Below are 23,583 nucleotides of genomic sequence, written 5' to 3'. Positions count from 1 at the left end.
GTGGAACAATTCGACGAAAAGTTATATATACCGACATATTAAATTATACGTTACGGTACAACATTAATTAGCAGTTGGGCCGCGTGACGCGAGTTTGTTTAACGATATTGCACTGAGACGTTCCGTGCATTATAAACACGATATCCTTGTGCGAAATGATGTTTTGGACACGCGTTGCGTTTATTTGCATTAGCTTTGCATGCAGATGCACCAGAAATACGCCTTGGGTATCGTAACGAATGGTGGCTCTCATCAACCCCTATGACGATGACATAAAGTGGAATAATATTCCGTTACAACATATTTCTCGAGTATTGGTATCGCGTTATAAATCTTTGCGTTCGACCTACTAATAAAATTCAAATTATTTCTATCTCTTAGTTAAACATCGAGTAAAATAATTGAAATGGTTAATTAAAAAAAAAATAATTAAGAAGGAAAGGAAATACACTTTGTATCTATGCTAGCGTAAATTCTTTTTCCTTTTTTTTTTTTTTTTAACTTCTTCGTTTCGATATATTAATTATTCAAGATTACAAGGCCTTAAAGGGTACGCGATCAATTATAATTTGACGATAATTACCCCCAAAGGAAGAGACGCCGTATTCATTTCGAAGTGTGAGTTGACAAAAGGAAACTAGAGGCCCCGGTTTCCCCTACTAATAAAAGAGATCTATGATGATATTTTAATCTCTATTTTTATGTTCCCACAGATTATAGGCATCTTGGGTTACAACAAAAGCGAAATTAGCATGCTTCCACGATAAAATCTGTGCCCTCGTATCATTATCGAATTATGCCCGGCTGAAGATCGTAATCAAACTATGATGATTCACCTAGAAAAACGCCTACGTCGTGACGGTCCTTTCTTTTTTCCACCGCGTTAAAAAGGCATAAAACAAAACGCCCTGAATATTAAATTAGACGGAAAAAAAAAAAAAGAAGAAAGAAAGAATGAATCGACCATCTCGCATATTTAATATCATTATAATTAAACGCGACGAAAGAAATTGCGATTTGCATAATTTATACAAGATTATGCGCGAGATAAAAAAAAGAAAAAAAAAGAAGAAATAACAATACAACAGGTGCGCGAAAGGAAATATCCTTCGTTAAAAAAATTAATTTTGCTGACTTGAAGAAATAAAACGTAAACGTTAATAGGCAATGAGAAATATATATATAAAAATACACGGAATCGTAGATTTCTTTATTTCAAACGCAAGACCCTATTCGGTCAGGAGGTTTTCAAGTTCACCACTTTAAAACGTGTATTCCTTCAATTTTCTAGTCGAGTAAGCGTTCGTTGAAGGGCTCTTGTGTGTCTGGCAAAGCGTGCACTATCCTGTTACGCGATCTCTCCCAGCCCGCAATCAAAATTCAAATCACACTTTTACAGCCGAACATAAAATCAATATTCGCCCTTTGGACACGTCCCTAAATTCCATCGAAAACAAATCAATGCACTCCTCGCGTTTAGGGACCAAAGATATCGAAGGGCTTTCCCCATATCTTCTTATTTTCGCGCGCGAAATTAAAATTCCAATCAAATGAACGATAAAATAAAAAAGAAAACGTGTATTAATTCTTTCGGTTAAAATATATATATATATCTCATAAAACTCAACCATGATCCATTAATTATTAATTAAACATGCTCGAAAACATTCTAACTCGATTAACCCGAGAAATGAACGGAATTATCTAAACGCAAGAGGGAAGTAAAAGAAGAGCAATAAGGAGAGAAGACTCGTATACACGTTGTTGCATACCTGTCGACACGAAAAAATAGATCGCCTGACGTCTGCGTAGTCGAAAGTGTAGCAAAACGAAAAGTACGCGTCTTAGGCATCCGGAATAGTGCCCTTATAAATGGTTTTTCTATATTGCCTCGTGTCTGGCTCACGTTGGACATGGACATGGGTTACCAGTTCATTTAAATAAGTTAAGGGTCTCGCTTAGTGGCTTAGCGGGTCCATTACAGCTGGGCAAAAGCGGCTAATTACCTGCCTGACGTGAGTTATAAACCCCACTCCGGCCATCGCTCCCACCTTTGAATATTTTTAACCGGATCTCGATTTTTACAATGAAAACTCCCTCCACCAGGCGCCCGTTTCTACAAACGTTCCTGACCTCGCTTTATTATCGCTATGGGGACCCATTTCTCGCTATATTCTCCACTCTCTATGGAATCATCTTCCTTCCTTTTTCTCTTCTCTTCTTTTCTCTTCTACGTTACACTTACATCGATACGTCGATAAGGGCGAAGTTAATTAATGTTACATGGAGGAACTGAAGCGTACACTGAACACGTGTGTAGGTATCGAAGGTTGAAATAGACGGGACAGGATCGTTTAAAATCGTACATCCACGAATCAACTCTCGCGTTGGATCGCGGAAGGATTCTGTTATTGACCATGCGTTTATACGAGGGTATGGCAATCGGGGATTTCGATATATGAAAAATTAACTATCCAGATTCGCGTACAAAAATTGTGTACACGTCGATGAAATTTCTTATCGAAAGTAATTCGGTGCCCCTCCCTCGATGTCGATTATATTTTTATAACCAGCTAAGCGAGACTCTTTTATATAATCAAACTTGGTTATCCAGGGCTTAATTAACGTTCGATACGCCGAGTCGTATAATTCGAGAATGAAAATTGTCATCTCGAAACGCTGTCGTTGAATTTACGTTTAGTTTTTTAACAAGCCCCACTGTGTCGAATCGAAACAATCACGTTTAACGACGAAAACTCGATCGAGATCGTGTACAAATGTTACAATGAAAAAAAACTACTCCTAAAAAAAAAAAAAAAAAAAATAGGGGTGGAAAAAAAAGGTAGAGAAAAATAAAACGTCGACGACGAAATCGTTTTCTAAATCGCGGGATCAATTTTTGCTTTGCGGCGACGATCGGTTAAACGCCGAGTTTTTTTTACCATTACCGGCCACGGCGATTCCTGACAGACAGAAATTTCGTAACAAACGATCGGTAAGGGCGGCCCCTTTTGGACAGAAAATTAATCTAGTTTGTCATAACGTGGGCGGGTTAGTTCAAAGTGCCGCTAATGAGAAAAAGGCCGACCCGCGTCCTTCTTATTTGTCAATGGGATCATCGTGCCCATGAATCAAGCCGGAGAGATGCTCACTTGGGTTTTTCAACCGCGTTGAAAAGGTTGAGACCATTTTTTTTTCTTCATTTTATTTTCTCTTCTCTCTTTCTTTCCTCCCATTCTCCTTTCGATAAAGTAGTTTTTGCCACCCTCGACTAATTAACTATAATCGTAGAAATAATTAAAGGATAATCAATGTTTAAGTAAATGAAATGATCCCCTTGGGAAGAATGATGCGTGTTACGAGAGGAGAGGATGTTGGTAATTAGGTATGCACCGTGCGTTTCTTTTTTTTTTTTTCCTTCGAGAAGTAATTTGCAAAGGCTTAAGGCCTCGGAATTATCCCCACGTGCGTTCGGCTCTTGAACTTGCGTTAAATAATAAGAAAATACGGAAATTATTATCCAATTTTTATAATTTTCTTTCGACGATTATCCGGTTAACATGTGTATACGCAACACCTCCATAAATAAACATCAGGTGGAAAAATAATACCTAAAAAATTACATCTAGTTATAATCGTTTATAATCTTCTTTATGGAAATGAAAAAAAAAAAATACACGGTATACGATCCCGATGACGTGTCGTCAAAGCGAGCACCAATTATTCGAGATACCAACGAACGTTTCCTACGTTTTCTTTAGACCCGATACTTCAATTTTGCGTGCACTGGCCCTAAAAAGCCCTGCGGGACTGGTTAGCTTTGGTTAGTGGTTGTGGAACGATGCGAACGACACGAACGGCTGACGAGATAGACAGACACTAGGGCGGAGGGAGTCTATTTCATGGTTAATTTGGCTAACTCGATTTCACCACCACCATTGCGACCAGCAACTACCACCCTCGAAAAACCAGGACCACTAAACTAGATATAGGGTGGGATTCGATGGTCACCCTTCTCTCGCCGAGCTCGTGGCCCGCTGCTCTATGAAAAACCTCCGATATTCACCGTTTCGCCACTGGCGAAAGATGTAAATAATATTTCGAATTTTTTCTTTTTTTCTCTCCACCCCAACATCGAGGAAGGAAGCATCGCGAAGAAATATCTTCCTTTCCCGTCTTAAACCTACCTTAAACCCTTAAGGAATTATCCTCGAAGCGTTGGCAAAGTTGCTTCAATGAATTGAAACAAATTAACAGCGACTGAAACAAAGACCGAGAATAAGAAGAAAAAAAGAGGAAACGAATCGCGACGAATCACGGGAGAAAAGTCTCTTAAATCCCGTGAGACGTCGAAAGAAGAGAGACGTATAAAACAGAAGGAAAAGAAAAAAAAAGAAGATCGAGAGAAGGCGAGCGCAAACTCGAGAAAGAAAGAAGTCAGGTGTGTAATACGTGCTGTTTGTCAGACGTGGCGGAGAGAAAGAGAGAAGGAAGCAGAGCCAAGCAACGAGCCGGCAAAAGTATGATCCTTTGTTTCCGTTGATACATAAGACGACAGCCGGAGACTAGCCATCTTAAGGCCGGTTTTTCTGCAACGACGCGGATAATCCTCCTCCCCCCCTCCACGAGCGTCGGGGAGCACTTTTCTGACAAGCCGAACCGGGCCAGCGTCGTCAACGTCATGTCTCTCGCGAATGACAAAGGGAAGCATTCTCGGGAAGAGAGAGAGAGAGAGAGGAGAAAAAAATCCCTGGAAAAGTTGGAAGCAAATATTAGTTGAACACTGGACTAGTCATTATTTCTCTTTGTGCTTGCAAATGCTACTCGCTACGGTGTCTTCCGCAAAAGGGCAGAACAAAGGAGCATGTCATCGTACAACCCAGCCCAACCCTACCTCGCCACCCACTCCTCGCCTCCCGCCTCAACGTTCACCTTCTCCCTTTTTTTTTTTCGCTCTTCTTCTTTCACTTCGAATGCTCCACCTTTATCACCAGCCACCCTACCTACCATCCACCCGTTCTTCTATTTCTCCTTCCCTCCTCCTCTCCCTCTCCCTGCTCCTCTTCGACTACTTTCGCTTCGCCTTCCTCTCTTTCCTCCGTCTTTCTCCACCTCTCTCTCCCTCTCTTTTTTTATGCTCGAGTCTTAATTACTGGAAGCAGAACGGGTTAAAGACTAAAACACAAGCCGACGTCGCTTGACTGATCACGGCGCGTCGCGTCTGACATCCGTGCCAAATGAAAACGGTCGAGAAAAATTATTATTGCGGAAGATATGTGACACCTCCCCTCTCCGCTATTTTTCTTACAAATTCCCCACCATATCGGTTTAATCGGTTCAAATCCGCGAAACCCTTATACCCGTCGATAATTAAATATTTACTCAGAAGAAACGCCAAACGATTTATCCCGTTTATATATTTCCTCGTCTCTCTCTTTCTCTATTCCCCCTCGTTTCCCTCGTACGATTTCTCGGTGGAGAATTCCTCCACGCGCGAAAAGTAATGAAAGTTATCTCTGACTGGAAGAATTGAAACGCTGCGCTCAACCGAATTCGCCCTCTGAATTATACAGGAATGTGTGACATGGCCGGTGTACATAAGCGCGCATGAACAAAGTGGCGCGGCCCTTTGTGCCCGATGGGGGTGTGACAATGGACCTCGGCACTCCGCATTGTCACTGGGTTAACCAACGTTTTCAGGGGGGGGGGTAGGTATCACGGATGTTTGGCATCACAGTGGCTCGGCCAACATCGGCTCATCATCTTTTATTCAACCCTTTGCGTGGCGCGGCACGCTGCGTACGTGACTCGCCCGTGGAACTATAATTACTGAACATCAGCCGCGTACATTTTAGAGAATTCCAGTTTCGCCCGGCATCGAAGTTTGAACGCTAACAAAGCGGTGCTTAGTTTACGCTACATGTCTCCCTTTCCACGACTCCGTTCCCCTGCTTCCTGCAGAATAAATAACAATTGAGCGAATCGTACGTATTCCGTTAGATTTCTGATACACTTCCTCTACTCGTTTATCGATCAGTTTCGAAATCTACGTCTGAAAGTCGAAGAAAATTTTAACGTTAATACGAAGAATAATTAATCTAAGGAGTTACCTATTTGGAAATTAATTAGAATAAACCAAATTATATGTATGTTGAATGATTAGAATGAATATATCTACAATGTTGCAATTAAAAAATTATACGATATTCGATGGTTTCAATCGAGGGAGGGAATAGTTTGGTATTAAAAGGATTTTCAGAAAGATCGTTCGAAAAAGTTTTGACAGTTTTACAATCCGCAAATCTCCGGGGCCGCGCGGCGGCAAACGTCAAACGGGGAGAATGAAATCGAAATTCAATTTCTCGTCCCTCGTTGATACCCGTTCGATGCGCGAGGATCTCCCCCCCGTGAAACCATCACACGATTACGCTAATTCGGCTATCATTTATTTTTCGTTCGCCCTTCCTTTTCCTTCTTATCCTCCGCTTGCCGCGCAAACGAGCCGCCCCTACCACCCCTCAACCCTCTCCTTCGGTGGTGAGCTGTTACTACACGGGTCGAGCAACTTTGAAGTGCGCACGGTTTTTGATGTAGCCACCAACTGTTCGTTCGCCATGCAAAGCAGTGAATCACGCATTAAGATGAAGAGACAAATAATCCAAGTAATCGAGCATCGAAAAGTATCCAATGCTTGTTCATCTACCCATCTCCTCTTCCTATCCAATTAATAAAATCTTCGAGAGATTTTTCTTCTTTCGAGATGGGAAGAAAAGCTAAACTAAACCTCTTAGAAAAATCGTACAAATATTCGATATTCAGAATGATAAAATTCATCATCGTCCAATAATCCTCCAATTAATTCAACGAATCGAAGACTTGGGTTTACACGATGAGTTTCCACAATGAAGAGGGGGAGGGGAGATCGATTTATATCGATGGTTGTCGTGGCATCAAAGGGATTCTAGGGAAATCGTAAAACACGACCGGTCCTTGTTCACTTAATCGAGTGCACGCACCCAGGACGAGGACGATCGTTTCAACGCGCGAACACGAGCGCGAAAGTCGAGTGGATGGCGAAGACAAATATGCGGGGGACACGAAACCGCGGTTCCAGCCTCTTAACTCTTCTGATTCCAGCCGGGAGGGAGGGCACATGCGTGTACGTGTGCACGCACGTGTGCTCTCGTACACGCATGTGCGACCAAGCTAGATGAAATATTGGCCGTATGTTGTTCGTGAGGACGAAGCCCGTGCTTGCCTTCGTGGTTTTCCTATCGTTTACCGGCCGCCCGTTCGGGGGAAGATTGGTGGAAGTCGCGGTGGAACGGACAAACAGGACGAGGACGAGGACGAGGAAAAGGTCGATAAAGGATCGAGCAAGAGAGAGACGGATCCACGATACGTGGGAGCCGAGTATTAATTCCACGCACCCCTGTTATTTCAAGCAAAGACACGAGGCGATGCTCGCCTTTGCCACGCGCACGCATCATACTTTATTGGAAAATGTGCAAATACTGTTCTTAACCCCTCCCCTCTCTTGCTCCTTCTCCCTCTTCTTTGTTTTCTTTTTTCTTTTACCTCGCTTTCCTTTTTTTCTCCCTCACCATTTGCAAATGAATGGAATAAACGAGGAGGAATTCACGAATAAGAAACACGTATACGTTAATTTTTATGTTAAAATATATTATTTTCGTAATTCGAATGATGCGCGCGTGTAAATGTAAATCGGATCGCGAATTTAATTACATGTTCGATAGATGAAATACATATTTCGTTGAAAGTATCGAACGATATAATTGCGTTTTTAATTTGCAATTTGCAACGACGACAAACAAAAAACGACTCGATCGAAATTTATAAACGCGTAGGGGATGGATGGTGAAAAAATGTGAAACTCGAAATATCAAATTTTTATCATGTAAATGAAAAAACGACGTTTCGTGCTTTATCACTTCAAGGGAGATGAATTCTAAATACGTGTTCTCTGGGCCGGAAGAGAAGTTATAACATCAAAACCATCGTCTTTTACGGGGAAGCCTAGGCAAAGCTAGTGAAGTTCTCTAACAATATAATTCGATATAGGGCCCGAGTCCGCCTAAACTTGTTTCCGTTATCCGCCATGGCCGAGGCCTTATACATTTCCTGCCGTCGCTATGTGATTTCCGTGGCTACTGAAGGGGAATCTTGATACGCGCCATACTGTGTCGAATATATACCGACGTTTTTCATCGCACGAACGACCTTTTTTACGTTTCCACCGTGATCCTATTAACTTTTTATCGCCGCGAGAACGTTTCTTTTCGAGCGAAAGTCTGGCGCGCGCGATTAATTTTTCGAGACCACCTCTGATTCAATACTTCCATACTGGTTCCCTATATAAGATTATTCCAACGGTGTTGTCCAACTCGAACAACGAGACGGACAATTGCTTCTCTAGTTATAAATCACTATTATAGTTGTGGAACAAACGAATAAATTAAATTTCAAGTGATTTGTAATAGAGAGAAAGAGATATCAATACCACGTCTCGTAATTAAAAAAAAAAAAAAGGCTATTAACTTTCTTTCGAAATAAACGTCTAATGATTCTCGATATTTTTAAAATCGCGATCTCTCCTTTTCTTTTTTTTTTAACACATTCCGCGTGATACGTCCCACTCTGAACTCTGAACGTTCCAAATTTAAAATTTTCTCCGTGAAATGGAATTTACGATAAAAAAAAAAAAATAAATTCCCAACACGAAAAATAAAAGAATAATCTCCCTTTCGAAATTATTGAATTGAACTTATCCAATTAATTTGCTATAAAAAAAAAACGGTTAAACTCATAATGTCACTGAAATGTCAGGCGAACTGTTTTATAAATGAACGTTTTTCAGCCTTAACGCAGGCGTAATCGAGCAAACTGGTTCCCCTCGTCGAACACAGAATGTCGGTACGCGAATCAGGCGTCGCTAATTTGCCCCGATAATGACTGCAACTACGGTGGAGAATTAACCGGCGAAAAGGGAGCCGCTGCTCGATCCGTATCTGACGCCTGGTTGGCTGCTTTATGAATGGGGAGGAACCTCGATGATCGTCGCACGATCACGGAAGAAGATTGATCTGTCCCCGATGATCCGCCACGTTTATTAGGAATGCCCGAGGTAACAGGCCCGAGGTCTCGACCGACTATCGATAGTTCTCGTTCGTGATAATAGGCCGAAATTGGGGCACGCGACCGATTAAAATCCTATTTCCGTATTTTCTCCAGTTCCGTCTGCGTTTAGAAGAAATCGAATGTTAAATCTGATTGAGCTTAAAACCAAGGCCGTGTTCTTTTTCAACTACTCGATGAATTTGTTAATTGATTTTTTTTTAAATTAAGAAAGAACCGTAAAGTAAATAAAATTGTTATATTTTTGAGCAAATTCCTTTTGAAATATTTTTCAAAAAGAGTTTTGTAGAAATAAGGATTGAATAATATATAAAAATTTCACGGATAAATCTAGGCTAAACCGTCTTAGTATCGAACTACATTGAATAACTTATCTACCGTTTGTAACCACATTGTTTGAGGAAATTACGTGTATTACAAGTTCCATCAAATTCTATCGCGTAACAATAGCGTATTACACAGGCCTCATTTAACTCCCTTATCTGAGCTATTTAACATTGGATCTCAATTCCGCCCTACAATAACCTGAATATTACTTGCGAATACGCGTTCCAGACATTTTACACTACTATTTTCAACAGGCCAATGATTCCTGACGCGCGTGGCAAAATGAACAACGTGAATTCATCGAGTGCACAACTCGACGCCCATAAAAGCAATCTATTCGTCAACAAATATTTACCATCTAAATTATTGCACTTTCCGCGAATTAAACGGCACAGCTTCACCGTGTTACCTCTGTTCGCCGTTACAACTACAGTATTTACACGATGTAATTGCATTTACATATCATTCGAACCAACTTTTGTGCGCAACAGTTCGCCGAGCATTTCCCTTGACTTTTGCCACGGGTTAACACATGTCGATAGAGCCGAATTAATTGAACAACTCGAATCGTTCGAGTTATTCCCTATTGTGGAAAGATAATTCTAGGGACTGTGCCAGTAGAACAATTTAACGGTAAAACAATTGCTAATTAGTGAATAAAAATTGGAATAATTTCCGACGAAAAATATTCCGTTAACTCTCGATAGAATTAACGTAGAAAAACTTTTTATGCATATTCTATAAAAAGATTATTTTTATTTAAAAAATCTGAACTCCTTTGGTATCTATAAAACTAACTTTTTAATCTAAGATTTTATTTTAATAGAAATAATCTTTTTATAGAATATACAAGAAGACTTTTTCAAATAATTTTATATGATTAAATTATTAAAAAATTAATCTATCTAAGCTACCTATTCTAGCTTTACATTTATGATACGATGTCTAAATTATTATGGTACATATATGTGTACCATATGTATGATACAATATGTATGGTATAAACATAGATTTTCGATTGTTTTATTATTTTTGTTCAGAATTTCGATGAAAATGTAAATGAAAAACTGAATTTAACACTTACCTGCCAGGCGTTGGAGTCCAGAGCTAGGTAAGACATATTGTTGTTACTGTCCTCCGTGATTGTAAAAATGTTGTGGACCCTCGAAACCCGTGGCTGATCGACACTTTCTCGATATGGAAATCCTCACTCACGTCCCAAGATGATCGGTCGGCGGCATCTTCCGTCGGTGGCTTCGACAACGTGCAATGTATTCTGGAATATTAACAAAAAACAAATTTTCTAATTAGAAGAGAAAAAGGTATACTTATTGTTACACATTTCTATAAACTTACTAATTGTAATAATTGTAAAAATTATAATATATATATAGAAATTGTATGATTTAAAATACCATTATGGTATAAAATAAAATGGTATAAAATATTTTATACAATAATATTTTTTAATCTTTCATACTGTATTAAAAACTATTGACGAATCTGATATTTCTTTTATACCATTTTATTAAATTTAACTTTATAATTAAAATATTGTATTAATTGTTATCTTATTAAATCATTATATTTTTATACCGTGCATTTGATGATGAATTTTGAAATAATTTTGCATATTATCCTATTCTTAATACTTATTATATTACTAATTGCTTATATAAATCTAAACTTTTCATTTATCAAATAATTATCTTATTTTCATAATTCGTTTATCTTCTGTTTCATATTTCCTCTATTGCGCAATTTTATATTATTTCCACAGCTTTCATTTCTGTACTCATTCATTATTAATACGCTATATTACAAAGGACAATAAAAGTAATTTCGTTTATACAGAAATAAATAAGCAAATATTAATGTGCATACCACGATTCAAAGCATCCAATTTTCATATAAATCTAACGTACCGAAATAAAATTCATGGGAAAATAAATTTTTGTAAAAAAAAAAAAACCAATGGAAATGTCACTAATTTTAGCCGAAAAAATTTAATATTTATGCGAAAGCAGTTTTTCATACGACGTATTTTCGAAACAAAATAAAATGCAACGACTATTTGTAACAATATATTTCGAATGTATTAATAACGATGCATTTATTCCTATATAACGATACAAGATCAAAACCTAACCTCTGCTTATACGGCCATATTTGATACTTGAATTGTAAAAGACGTCAAATAAAACGAATATTCCAAAAGATTTTCCCGAGAAATATTTGTCGTGGATTTAACGAAAAATGAACAAAAAAAAATAAACGAAAATAATAATATCATAAAAGAAATTGAATAACCAAGAGAATTACGAAGAAATAGACGAAAACCGAAAGTCAGCGAAAAAAATGTGAATTACACTGTCGACGTTTCAAATCCCCCGGGCGTTCCGTCAACGGATCGAGAACTTAGTTAAGCAAAGTTAAATACAACTCCCCGAGGTAGCACAACTGCCTTTTAATTGTAAACACTTTCACAAAACAAAAAGATAACCTGAGCCATTCCGGTACACGGATGATTTTCTGATTAGTCATCGCGTTCAACGAATTCCACTACTTTGAATTATTTGTTATCGTATTTTACATCGACATATTTCAGATTTATAATTTCAGTCTAATTATCATATTATTTGATGCTTGTTTTCGATTAGCAATAGTTCAACAATACATACGTGTTATACATATTGTTGTACATATTGCGTAGATTATAATTAGATAAGATCAGAATTGGAAAGTATGAATTATGAAGTATGAAAGTAAATCTCACTTTTTAAACGCATAGATATCTATATTAAATATCTTAAGAAAGAAAGGAAACGATAAATCTGATATTTGAATGTAAAAAACGAAGTAAAAATTACGTAGATAAATGCCCTAGTATCGACATAAAATTACAGACATTTTAAGAAAGAAGGGACAAATACTCGTAAAATTGCTTTAAAATTTCTTAAAACTATCATACACTAGGATTAATTGAATAAATATAACGTTTAATTCTTTCTAATTGAATATGAAACGCATCTACGTAACCTGTACACGATGCAAGATAACCTAAATGTTATTCGTCACGTATCGAAAGGACGAAATAACGGAAAATTAAAAGAGAAAACGGAAAACGTACTTACCACAAGTTTTTCAAGACGACTGGTCGATTATTCACGTCCAAAACCACACCGAAATCAGTTTTAGATGATAAAATAATACAAAATCACAGAGTCACGAGCAGTTCGTTCGTTTTTTTGAGCGCGAAAATGGTGCAACGTCACACGTCGCGAGAACGATCGTTCGAAAAAGCACTCGCGATGTCCTCGTCGATTAATACGTCGTTCGACACGTTTGAGAACACGATAGAAAAATTATAAACGCACCTTCTTTTCACTCGCAAGAATCCATCGTGTCGACGATTCGCGAAACGCAAGGCAAGCGTGCGCGACACGACACGACACCGAACGTAATGTGTGTCGTTAAGATATTGTCGCGTTTCCGAAGCTTTCGACCTCCTCGCGAATAATAAACATTCTATAGGTCGACGAAAATACGCAATATCGTCGACTCGGTTGTCCTCTTATTTTCGAATACACACTCGCGCACGCTTACTCACAAACACGATCCAAGGCCCGGTAACCTAATACTCGGCTAGATTAGCAAAGGCTAATTCGAAATGCAACCCGCGTCTTCCTCTCTTTCTCATCGACTTCTCGATCCCCTTCTTGCCCTCTCTTTTACTCGCCTCCCCTCTCCATACCTTTCGCCTTTTCTTGTGCGATATTGCTCCGTCCTTCGACTCGTGCCTCTCTCCTTCCCTCTCTTTCTCGTTCCCTTCTTTTCGTCCTCCCTCTCCTCTTCTTTCTCACTCCCTCTCTCTCTTTCTCTCTCTCTCCCTCATTCCCTTTGTCTCTCTTTCTCGCTCTCACACCCTTACCGAGACTACTTAGAACGATGGCCCCTTATATAATCGGTGAACACTACGATAGCAGAACCCCGCGGTAATAGGACACAGAAATTTTCGGAATATCAAGAACTGGACCGGTGTGGCACGATAAAGACGCGTGTGGACGAGGATGAAAACGGCGTTGAGCGCGACGATACACGATGGGAAGGAAGAAAGTGACTTTTGTACCGTTGTACCTCCCCCGGTGTGTGTTGCCACCGCACGTGGCGCGTCGCGACGTCGCACTGCGCTCGAGGCAAGAGAGGCGCCGCGGCGCCCCCCAACTCCTCTCGACAGCCACCCTTCGTAAACCACGCTCCCTACCTCCTCATCCTCCCTTTCGCTTCGTCAGCCCGCCCGCCCGCACCTGCGGCGCGTCCACCACCGACCTTCCCCTTCTCGTTGCACCCCACGGGGGTGTGGTGCCTCCGCCTCCAGTCACATGACGGACCCTGCGCGGCCTCCCTGCTATACGCGCCTGCCGGCGGGGATAGTCTAACCTAACCTACATGACTGCGTGATATAACCTATATGAGCGCGCTTCGTTTAACGCGTCGCGCTTCGTCAACCGATCGCATATACCTCTCTTCGGCTCATACGGTTCCAAAATTTTTCCCTTTATATCTACGTTTATCGATATAAATTAAACATAGTATCGCGAGTATTTATACGAATACAATTATAAATAATAATAATTATAATAAAAATATTAAACTGTTGGGAAAAAAAATATATTACAATGGGTATAGATAGAAAGGGAGTAAAATGGGCGAAAGATATCGAAAGGAAGATCGAATACGCGATCGATATCTATTTCGATAGTTATCGCATAAACGATGCGACGTAAATATGTGTGCGTGCGCGCGACGAGGACAGAGGGCTGGATTCCGCTCACCACACCCTCTTCACCCCTAATCCTAGGACGTACTGGATAACTGTATGACGCCAATACATTTGTGCCGCGTAACACGAAAAGGACGACGAATGCTTAGCATCGTCTGCGCATGACCGATCAATGCCCCTTCCTTCTCCGCAATCACCCCTCCTGACGAGCTACTACTACGCTACTACTGTACGTATACGCCCGACTACGTACCACCCCACCACCCCTGTTCCCAGCGAACTAGGACTACAGCCCCTTTTCTTCGTACAGCCCTGCTCTGTCGCTACCTCCGCTGCCCATCCCACCCGGTACTTTCACCCCCTAGAAACGAGAGGAAGATCAAGAGAAGAGTGCACGGTTAAAGGAGGAGAAGGAGGTTCAGAGGTGGAGTGAAGGAAAGACTTCCAAGACACGTCGAGACTTCTGTTTTTCCCTCTGGAAATTTCGGCAGGTTTTCACACCGTCTTCCGTGTCTCTTTTTATCGATGTCTCTACTTCCTGTCTTTTTGCTCGTCGCATTCCTTCTATGGAATCATACCCCTTTCTCTCAGAAATATCATGAATCTTCGATTCGATGGATCTACTCTAGATAAAAAAAGTCTCTCCTCTCACAGAAGAGAATTCGATATTCTTATTCTCGTGGAGTTGGAATCCTAGCTTTATTTCATCGTGTTGGAGGAGAGACTAAAGACGTGTATTTAATATCCAAGAAGACTAATCGCGAAAATAGAACAAACAATCATTTCGATCGATAATCGGAACGGCAGAAAGATCTATCGAGCCATTATTCACCGTGTTTCTATATTTTTCTTAAATTTCCGTAAGGAAAGTGATTACTTTCACGAAGAGTATGCACCGTCGCAACGTGCCTCCAGTTTCCCTGATCGAACCGCTAGACTCGCGGGAGAGGTCAAACCGTCCATCTTCTTGTAAGAGGAGGCGCACCACGCCTATGTTAAATCGTGACTCGATCGAGAAGAAGGAAGCGCCGGTGTTATATTAGCGCCCAGGAACAACCTGATGCGATCCTCCTCGGGGTGTTCACGGTGATTCGTGAATAGCCCGCGGATAGAGAAGCGAGAGAAATGCAAGATCGACGAACAACGGGTCGGGCGTTGCGCAATTAACGAGACCAACCGATTGAACTCGTAAGCAACTCGTCGGGTCGACAGGGTCAAATCGAATGATTTTTCGTCACTCTGAAAAACTCGATACAACGCCTTAGATGTTCGATATCTTGCGCTTACCTGCGGACAATGTTGCATCGATGTGCCTCGACTAGGAGGGCGTTCGATGGAGGAGGGAATTAAACTTCTCGTCGTTCCCTCGATATATCTATCTATCTATCGACGGTCGCCTGTTGCCTGGCCTCTTCCACGCTCGAGAGCATGAATTAAAGATATCGTGTGATATGCCTAAGCTATTTTTTTTCTTATTTCTTTCTTTCCTCGAATCTCAGAAATCGGATAAGTTTCACTTATCACGTATTAGTAATGAAGATAAAGAAATTACGTTGATAGATAAAGATGTTTACGTAACTACTGTACAACGAGTAAAGTAAAAATTCCGATTTATAAAATCATGCTATCTTGGAGAAATATCGGTAGAAGAAACGGATTGAAAATGAATACGACGACATACGGTGAGCATAGTTAACGAAATTTTCTTTTCCAATTAAATTTTCTTCGGCCGAGGTTTGACGGCGAGGTATCATTAAGAAATTTACTTGCCTCGTTGAACGGCGTACGTACGATCAAAGACAGAATCTTTCCTGTAACGAAGCTTTCGCAAGAGCTAACCGGGAAGTTATTCGCTAAGAAATCCACTATAATCCACTTTGTTCCAGAGCACATCACATTATAACGCCATAACTCGCTCGTGTGATGCAATTTAACTACCACATCATTACTCCCAAAGTTAAGCCGGTGTAAGTTGGAAATTACTAGTTAAATTGCATATATCCATGCAAGAGCCGAGAGCGCTGTGTAATCTGCCCATGTGTTTATCTATCGGTAGGTAGTCTGCCATATACCGGACCCTCTCCATCATCGAGATGGTCACGGAGACCATCTTACCCTAATTACCTAATAATCCGAAGCGATGACCTAACTTTGGCCGCGTCTAAGTGGTTTCCGCGTCACAGCAAGTTGAATGATGTATCTATAACCCCGGCAAATTCTAATAGGCGTGCTCGAAACGCGCGCAAACTTGATTATTCTGTAATATTCATTCCTTTCGTTTCCAACAGATAAATATCAATTTCAATATTTTCAATAAAAAAAAAAAAGAGAGTAAAACTTTAAATTAAAATCTTCTCTGAATTCAAATCGATAGATTCGAAAAGTTTTACAAGTTCTTATAAATAACAATATCTTTCATAAACAGAAATTTAAAAAAATTTAAATTTAAATGAATCTGAAAAAGTATAATAATTTTTTTTACTAAACTTACAGCAGCACAATTTCACACACGGCATTACACGCGTAACAAACTCAACCTGACATGATTCCCTTTTTTCTATCCGAGTTCTTCTTCCAATAACAGTTTTCCTTTTTTTTTCTTTTTTTTTTTTTCACGTAAGCATCTTTATACGAGAGGGAAAACGATTGATGGAACGACAGAATCAATAGATCCCGGATGATCCGTCCGCTGCCATAAACAGATCCTACGAAATCGATACTGATCCCTATTGATCACGAGGACCGCAAACGCGACGCGTCCTCGGTATATATCCTTTCACGTTTCACGAACAGCTCGAGGCTGTCAGGTGCTACCGCCGTCAGGACCGTAAAAATGTGCGTATCTGGAGCTGATTTTTCTGAAAACATTCGTGCATCTTGAAAGCCCACTGAATAACCTCCCCTCCTTCTCCTTTTTTCTCTTTCTCTCTCTTTTTTTCAACCGCGGGCGGTGAAGAGCTTGTTGACTTAAGCGCGTGGCAAATTTCGTCCTTTCAAACGTTTTCCACCGCGAATACACGGCTCCTCTAACCCACGCTTCTTCGAGGATTACGCCCACGAAATGGTTCTGTGTACTCGCTGTGCATCGCATTGTTACATCGATCCATTTTTTGTGAACTCTTTTTCCTTTCCTCCTTTTCTTTAATATTGATTGAAACTCTTTTAAAATAACTACAAAAAAAAAAAACTATTTACACACTGTTGCTTTCTTAGGATAAGTATATTTTTATCAAGTTCTGTATCAAGCTTTACTTTCGTCAGTATCACATTTTTATTCATTTATATCAATTTGAATAATGAAAATCTATTAATTAATATGTATAAAATGTACGATGTAATTTACGCAATGCATATTTTTTACAATTGATCGAAAATTGATATTAACGAGAACATGATAAACACGTTTGAGCAATAATTATTTGACAATTTATTTTATCAAATATCCTGAACTTTTTTCCGGACCATTACGCGTTCGAGTTCGAGACGGTAGATTTTGAGGTAAAGAGACTGGAAGTCGAACTTTCGTAATTACAATAAACAAGTCCCGGTTGCCGCGATAAAACGCCCCGCCACCAAGCACAAACGCCTCACGGTAATAGCATGCAAATTGTTGGCTTACCTAACGTCTGGACTCCTTGGGTTCTTTTGAAATGTGATTTCTTACTACTTTGAATCCGAACAGGGTTTACCGCCCTTTGAAGCTTGATATTTTTGTAAGAGGGTTCGAGAGTCTTCCGCGCGAGCGGAATATCGAGCACGATATTATCGCGGATTTATCCTCATCGCTGCGAAAATTCTATCTTCTTTTCCTTTCTCCTTTTTTCTACTAACTCAATTCATTCAGTCAAATACCTCCTTTTAATTTTTCCATCTTGTTCACAATCTAATCCAAGAATATAATAATTCAGCAGATACATAAACCGATCCAGGAAAAGCTGACATCTAAATAAATACAAGATTCCACTCGAATCGTTCCACCCCCCCGAGGAAATCGCTTGGAATAATAATCCCCCTCTCCGTCCAAACCATAAGTTTCTCGCCGCATCCTCCGCGGCAACGGAACCGCGTTCCTAAATTAGCGTTCATCTTTGCCAGGCGAAACACGGAAAGACGTATGCATCCTAGGTATACAGGTACTTATACGGCCATTCTAATAACAGTATATGCCAAGCCTCTCTCTCTCGTCCCACTATGAGCGACGTATTCTGTCCGTTCCCGTGGCCGTGCCGAATCGCCCGCAGCGTGGCGTGATCCGGTAGCATTTGAAAACGGCACACGTCCCGATACTACGTCTCCCTGCCCGCTCCTCTGCTGCTTGCATCGAAGGAATAAGGCCCGCAAATCGGCGGGCTCGTATATATATATATATATATATATATACGATATTTGCACCATTATCCGGCCGATTCTAATAAGCGCGTGTCAATTCCTCCCGTCGATAAAGGAGAGATCTCGGAGTGGAGTGGATACTAGGTACGGTAGAATGGTCTGTGGCCTGTGGCGTGGCGTGATCGAAAGTGGCATTCGAAAGCGAGCCGGTCCCTGCATCCAGAATTCCGAAACGCGTCGGGTAGTAGGCCATGTTGAGCACCTCTTAATTCGTGATAAAACATTGGTTCGCCCCTTATTGAGCATTCACCCACGGCGCGAACACGATATCCTCCTCCTCCTCTTCCCGGATTCCTTACGGGGCGTTTACGTGCATGCTAAAAGCTTGTTCGAAAGCGCGCTCGAAAAAGAGACGAGCGCGCAAGGAAATACGAAAGTACGAGGCCATCGGGAGTAGTTGCGCGCCAATCGTTCCCAACACGTTTTGTGTGTTACAAGCTAAGAGAAGGGAACGATTTTTCGATCCTAGAAGAAGAAAAACGGACGGCTTCGCCTCGAGGAACTGTTAATATCCTTCCTTATTCGCCATGTTCATTCGCTTCCGTTACCGATTAACCGCGAAGCCGTGTACTGGAAAATCGATAACGTTCGATCATTTTTATTTCTCCGTGTACAATCTGATCGCATATGTACACGTACTTACGCTCGCGTGTGTAGCAAGAGGTAGCCGAGGTGCCGGTGCTGTATTGGAGGAGGGGAGGGGAAAAGTCGGCGGAGAAGAGAAAAGATTCGGGGTCCTGGTACGGAGAACTCTGAAGAGACTTTATCATCGCGCTCGGTCGCTCGCCTCTCTCATTAGTTGGCTGGCACGCCGCCCCCGGGGCCGGCCTGTGCGTGAGTTTAATCTGTGCGCGAACCGTGGAGAGCGCGTGTATGCGTGAACTCACCGCTCGTCCTCGCTTAACGCGCACCCGTCCCGTCCTGGACCCGCACACGTAGCCCTTCTCCTCCTCCTCCTCTTCTTCTTCTTCTTCCTCCTCCTCCTCTTCTTAGTCTTCTTCTTCTTCTTCCCCTTCGTCTTCTTCGTGATTTGCTCCGCGCACAGCGCGTTACGAGCTTCGCAGTACGCGGGACGCATGATCCGCTCGGCGTGTGCGTGCGAGACAAGAGATGCAGCGTGGGCGGCGCGCACGCTACGGCATTCCGGAGCTGGCCCGGCAGCAGCGGCACGAAACCGCGTAATATGGGAATGCGTGGAGGCTTGATTTTAAGTGGAGAGAACAAATATCCCTCCCGATGCGCGTCGGGACCTAGACCTCAATTATCATGGAATCCCGACGGGATAAATTCGAGGTTAGAAACCTCGGGGACCTGGAAGATATTCAAAGATCAGGGAACGGGATCCTTGGATAGACGGGAGAGGAGAGACTCGCGTGAGACTCTTTTTCAGTTGAATGGAAATCGATCGATCCGATTTTAAAAGCAAACTTTTTTCAACGGTCAAGCGAGATAAAACTTATCGTCTCTCCTCCATCCTTCTTCTTTTCGAAACTTCTTTTTACCAAGATAGATAGATATTAAACTATATTCATTTCCAATAATTCCAAAATCCGTCCCGGAAAATCTTTTCGATCCTCTCCCTCCTCGATTCGAAAATCTTAAGAAAGGAAATCGTCCCCCATGCTCGATTCCATGTCGGAATCGGATATCCCCTTCAAGGGAAAGACGGAAAGGAGGAGGAGGAGAAGAATGCACTCGTCATTACGCGGCTACGTGACGATCAAAAGGAGGCCTGCCGGTATTTACAGCCGTGGCGGGGCACGGATCGCGCGGCTACCCGATCGATCGTTCATGCTCCTGTCGCGCGGAACCCCAACCGAGCGTCGAGCAATTCTCGTTCTTCAAACAACGCCAATATGTTGGTTCGTGGGTCACTGCTTTGGCACGAAACTCGTACACACATGGTCGGCGGCGGTGAGGGAAGAAACGGAGGGAACGGCGGGGGGGGTGGGGCGAGGGGGGACGGCGTCGTCTGCCGGCGGTATAGGGTGAAATTTAGTGCGGAATATAAGGGACCCTCCCGAGCTTGGCCTAAGGCGGGGTTTACAGCCCTCCTTGTGAATCTGGCCGTGTGCGCATACATTTTCAAAACTCAACTTCGATCCACCAGGTTGGAAGGGATCGCATTGTCGGAGACAATTCTCTATCTTTTCTCCCTCCGCCCCTCTATCTCTCCCCCTCTGCCCGCGTTACCTTCCCTCCCCCTCCCTCCCTCGGCTGGTTCCTTCCTCTTCCTTTTCACGCGGCGGGGCCGGAGCCACGCGTATCCGACGGATACGATGTTGTTGGACGTTGGAGAATTTCTCGAGAGAACTTGCCCTCCCCCTTCTCTCCCTTTCCCTGCGAAGAAAGGGATGCCATCTCCTACCCAACTCCTCCCCAGATTTTCCGCCCTTCGCGCCACTTGGCGACGACGCGTCCGACGCGGCCCAATTAAACTTTTAGTGCCCGGTTAAACGCGCGCGCGTCGCCCGCTTTTTCTCCAACCTCGCCAGCCACCGGTGTTAACCGATGAAAGGGAAAATACGGTTTTCAAGGGACAATTTTCTGGATACTCTGGATCGAACTTTTCCGTTGTGTTGAATGGATCAGGTAAAGGCATCGATGTTTATCGTAATGGGTTTCTTTTTTCCTTTTTCGAATACGTGATGATCTGCAATATGACACAAATGTGAGAAAAATAGAATTTAAGAAAGAATAATCTCAGTGTGATATTCAGTATGGAAAGAATGTGCGGATTACAATTTCTAAAATTTAAATATACGTATATGTCGTTGTATGAACAACTGTAACCTGAGAAAGTTTGATCATTTTTTGCAATCGAAACGTTATTTGCATTTTTTGGAAATACGGAATAAGAGTGAAACTGTGCGGGAATAAAATACAATATTATTTCAACGGGAGAGTAAATAAATGTATGACAAACGCGCGCGCGTTTGTAATTAAATTTGTTTCAAATACGAGTTTTATTCACAACGATCAAATATCATCGATACAATTGCGCGGCCGGAATTACGGTTCAATCACGACCCAATATTTTCGATGTTTAAAGCAAAGTGACGGAAAATAGAAAATAATGCTGCGTGTGCACGTTCAAAATCACATCCGACGGTTTATTTTGTTAACGTTACATTATTTATACACATTTGCGTATATATTTTCTCCGAATTTGTTGCCCAAACTGTTTTCAACCATTGATTCGATACGAATCATCCACGATGATTCGTCTATTAACGATTCGGCTAACGAATTATTTGAAACGCGTTTAACGCGAAAAACGCGGTGAAATAAAAAATATAGAGAGAGAGAGAGAGAAAAAAGAGGAAGAAAATTGGAAAAAAAATAAATAAAATCAATAGCTTCGATAGTTATTTAACGCGATAATTGTTCAGCCCGCTTTATTTCATATAGGAAGCCGCGGAAAGTAGTTAACGTATTGAATTTCCGTCAATGTCGAGTGAATAAATGAAAATTCATGAGTAATCGCCGCCCCGGGCTGGATATTTTCGATCACCGCCAACAAGCCGGGTCTCGCTCTTAAATCGTAGTCTTAAAAACATCATGCGATTGTCCAAATATTATAGGAGCAAACAGTTCGCGGTTCGTTAGTACGCTCGTATAATTTGACGAATTTGCAGAGAAAACTTTGAACTCTGATTGAACTTTTATTTTTCGTACCATGGAATCACAAAGTGTACAAAAATTTTTATGCGATCATAAAACCACTGTTCCGCTTCTTTCGTTTAAAAACGTGCTACTTAATTTTAAACCATTCCATTCCATCTCCAGATTGAAAACGTTCATCGTGTTTAAACGAAGTATAATAACATCTAACTTTTCAATACTTGTATCCATACTTTTTCCCTTATCTCTTCCTCTATCGTTCGAAACGTAGAAAAAAAAGTATTCTATCTATATCAAGAAGATATGGAAGCGCCATATTATGTAAGAGATATTCTCAAGTTATCTAAGAAAACTCGTATTCGAGAACAATTTGAAGAAAATAGTTCTCGACACTTCTTCCCACACGATACGCGAAATTATTTCCATGAAGGAGTTAAACCAACCACGCGTTGCGTGCAAACTTCCAATCACTGTCTTATCCAACGATACTTTGTTTATCGGTTCGTCGTGGTCGTGCCGATTGTAACGTGACATCGTTACAGCCAACCAGATCGCACGAAAGGAAGAGTTACGAGCCGAAAGAAAAATTATCACGGGACTCACCCAACGCGATCAGCCGCGATCACGCGCACGTGGACGTATACAGGGTGTTTCAGGACAGGTGGCACAAGCAGGAGATATATCATTACAAAAATTAAAACACTTCGAAGGAGTCATCAAACTTGAAATAATTCCTCTTGAGGATTCCTTGACCATTCCTCTTCGAACTAATATTAAAAATCGAATAGTAAAATTGTATTTTACTTTTTACACGTGTATCAGAATAATTCTTACCTATAATTTGTTCGCCTCCAATCAATTCAATCGTAAAGTAAAAAATTCGATTCTTTCCTTTACTCTGTTTCTGTTCCTGACACCCTGTATACGCAAGAGTTAAAATCCTCTTTTCAGTCGCCCTTCCGATTCCTCCCCCTTTCATCCGGAGTCGATCTTCATCCTCCTTTTCCTTCATCCTCCACCTTCCCCGAAAACATATTTCTCCTCTTCCCACCCGAGAAGCCGTGTTACCTGTGCGTGTGCTGATCCGCGCTCGCGCGGACGCATCCCTCCCCTCCCCTCTCTCTGTCTACTTATACGCAAGACATATATATTTTAGCGGCGCTCGAGCGCCCCGCGGGCGGTCCCCGAAAGTTTGCCGATTTAAGGATCGGGAGGAACATAAATTGAAAGTAATGGCTCGGTGTGTACGTGTCAGGTCGGATGTCGACGTGCATCGGGGGCCCTGGTTGACCGGTCGCCTCTCG

The 23,583-nt window shown here is 41.6% G+C and overlaps 1 protein-coding gene across 5 annotated transcripts in view; it reads right to left on the bottom strand.

The window, feature by feature from the left end:
• LOC410893 (transcription factor AP-2-epsilon) overlaps positions 1-23,583 on the bottom strand; it is a 224,257-nt gene that overhangs the window by 183,642 nt on the left and 17,032 nt on the right. For 4 of the 5 annotated variants that reach the window (XM_026439200.1, XM_026439201.1, XM_026439204.1 and 1 more), the window contains one exon: positions 10,568-10,759. Coding sequence is in view for 2 of the 5 variants with exons in the window: in XM_026439204.1 (XP_026294989.1) it covers positions 10,568-10,603 (36 nt within the window). In the remaining 3 variants the exon portion in view is untranslated. Of the gene's footprint in view, positions 1-10,567; positions 10,760-12,617; positions 13,675-23,583 lie in introns of those variants that run through there. The other variant, XM_026439205.1, reaches the window with a different exon arrangement.

This window comes from Apis mellifera, linkage group LG2, assembly GCF_003254395.2.
Source record: "Apis mellifera strain DH4 linkage group LG2, Amel_HAv3.1, whole genome shotgun sequence".
Classification (NCBI taxonomy): domain Eukaryota; kingdom Metazoa; phylum Arthropoda; class Insecta; order Hymenoptera; family Apidae; genus Apis; species Apis mellifera.
Note: the sequence above shows the minus strand (reverse complement) of the source record. Positions and strands in the feature narration are given on the sequence as shown.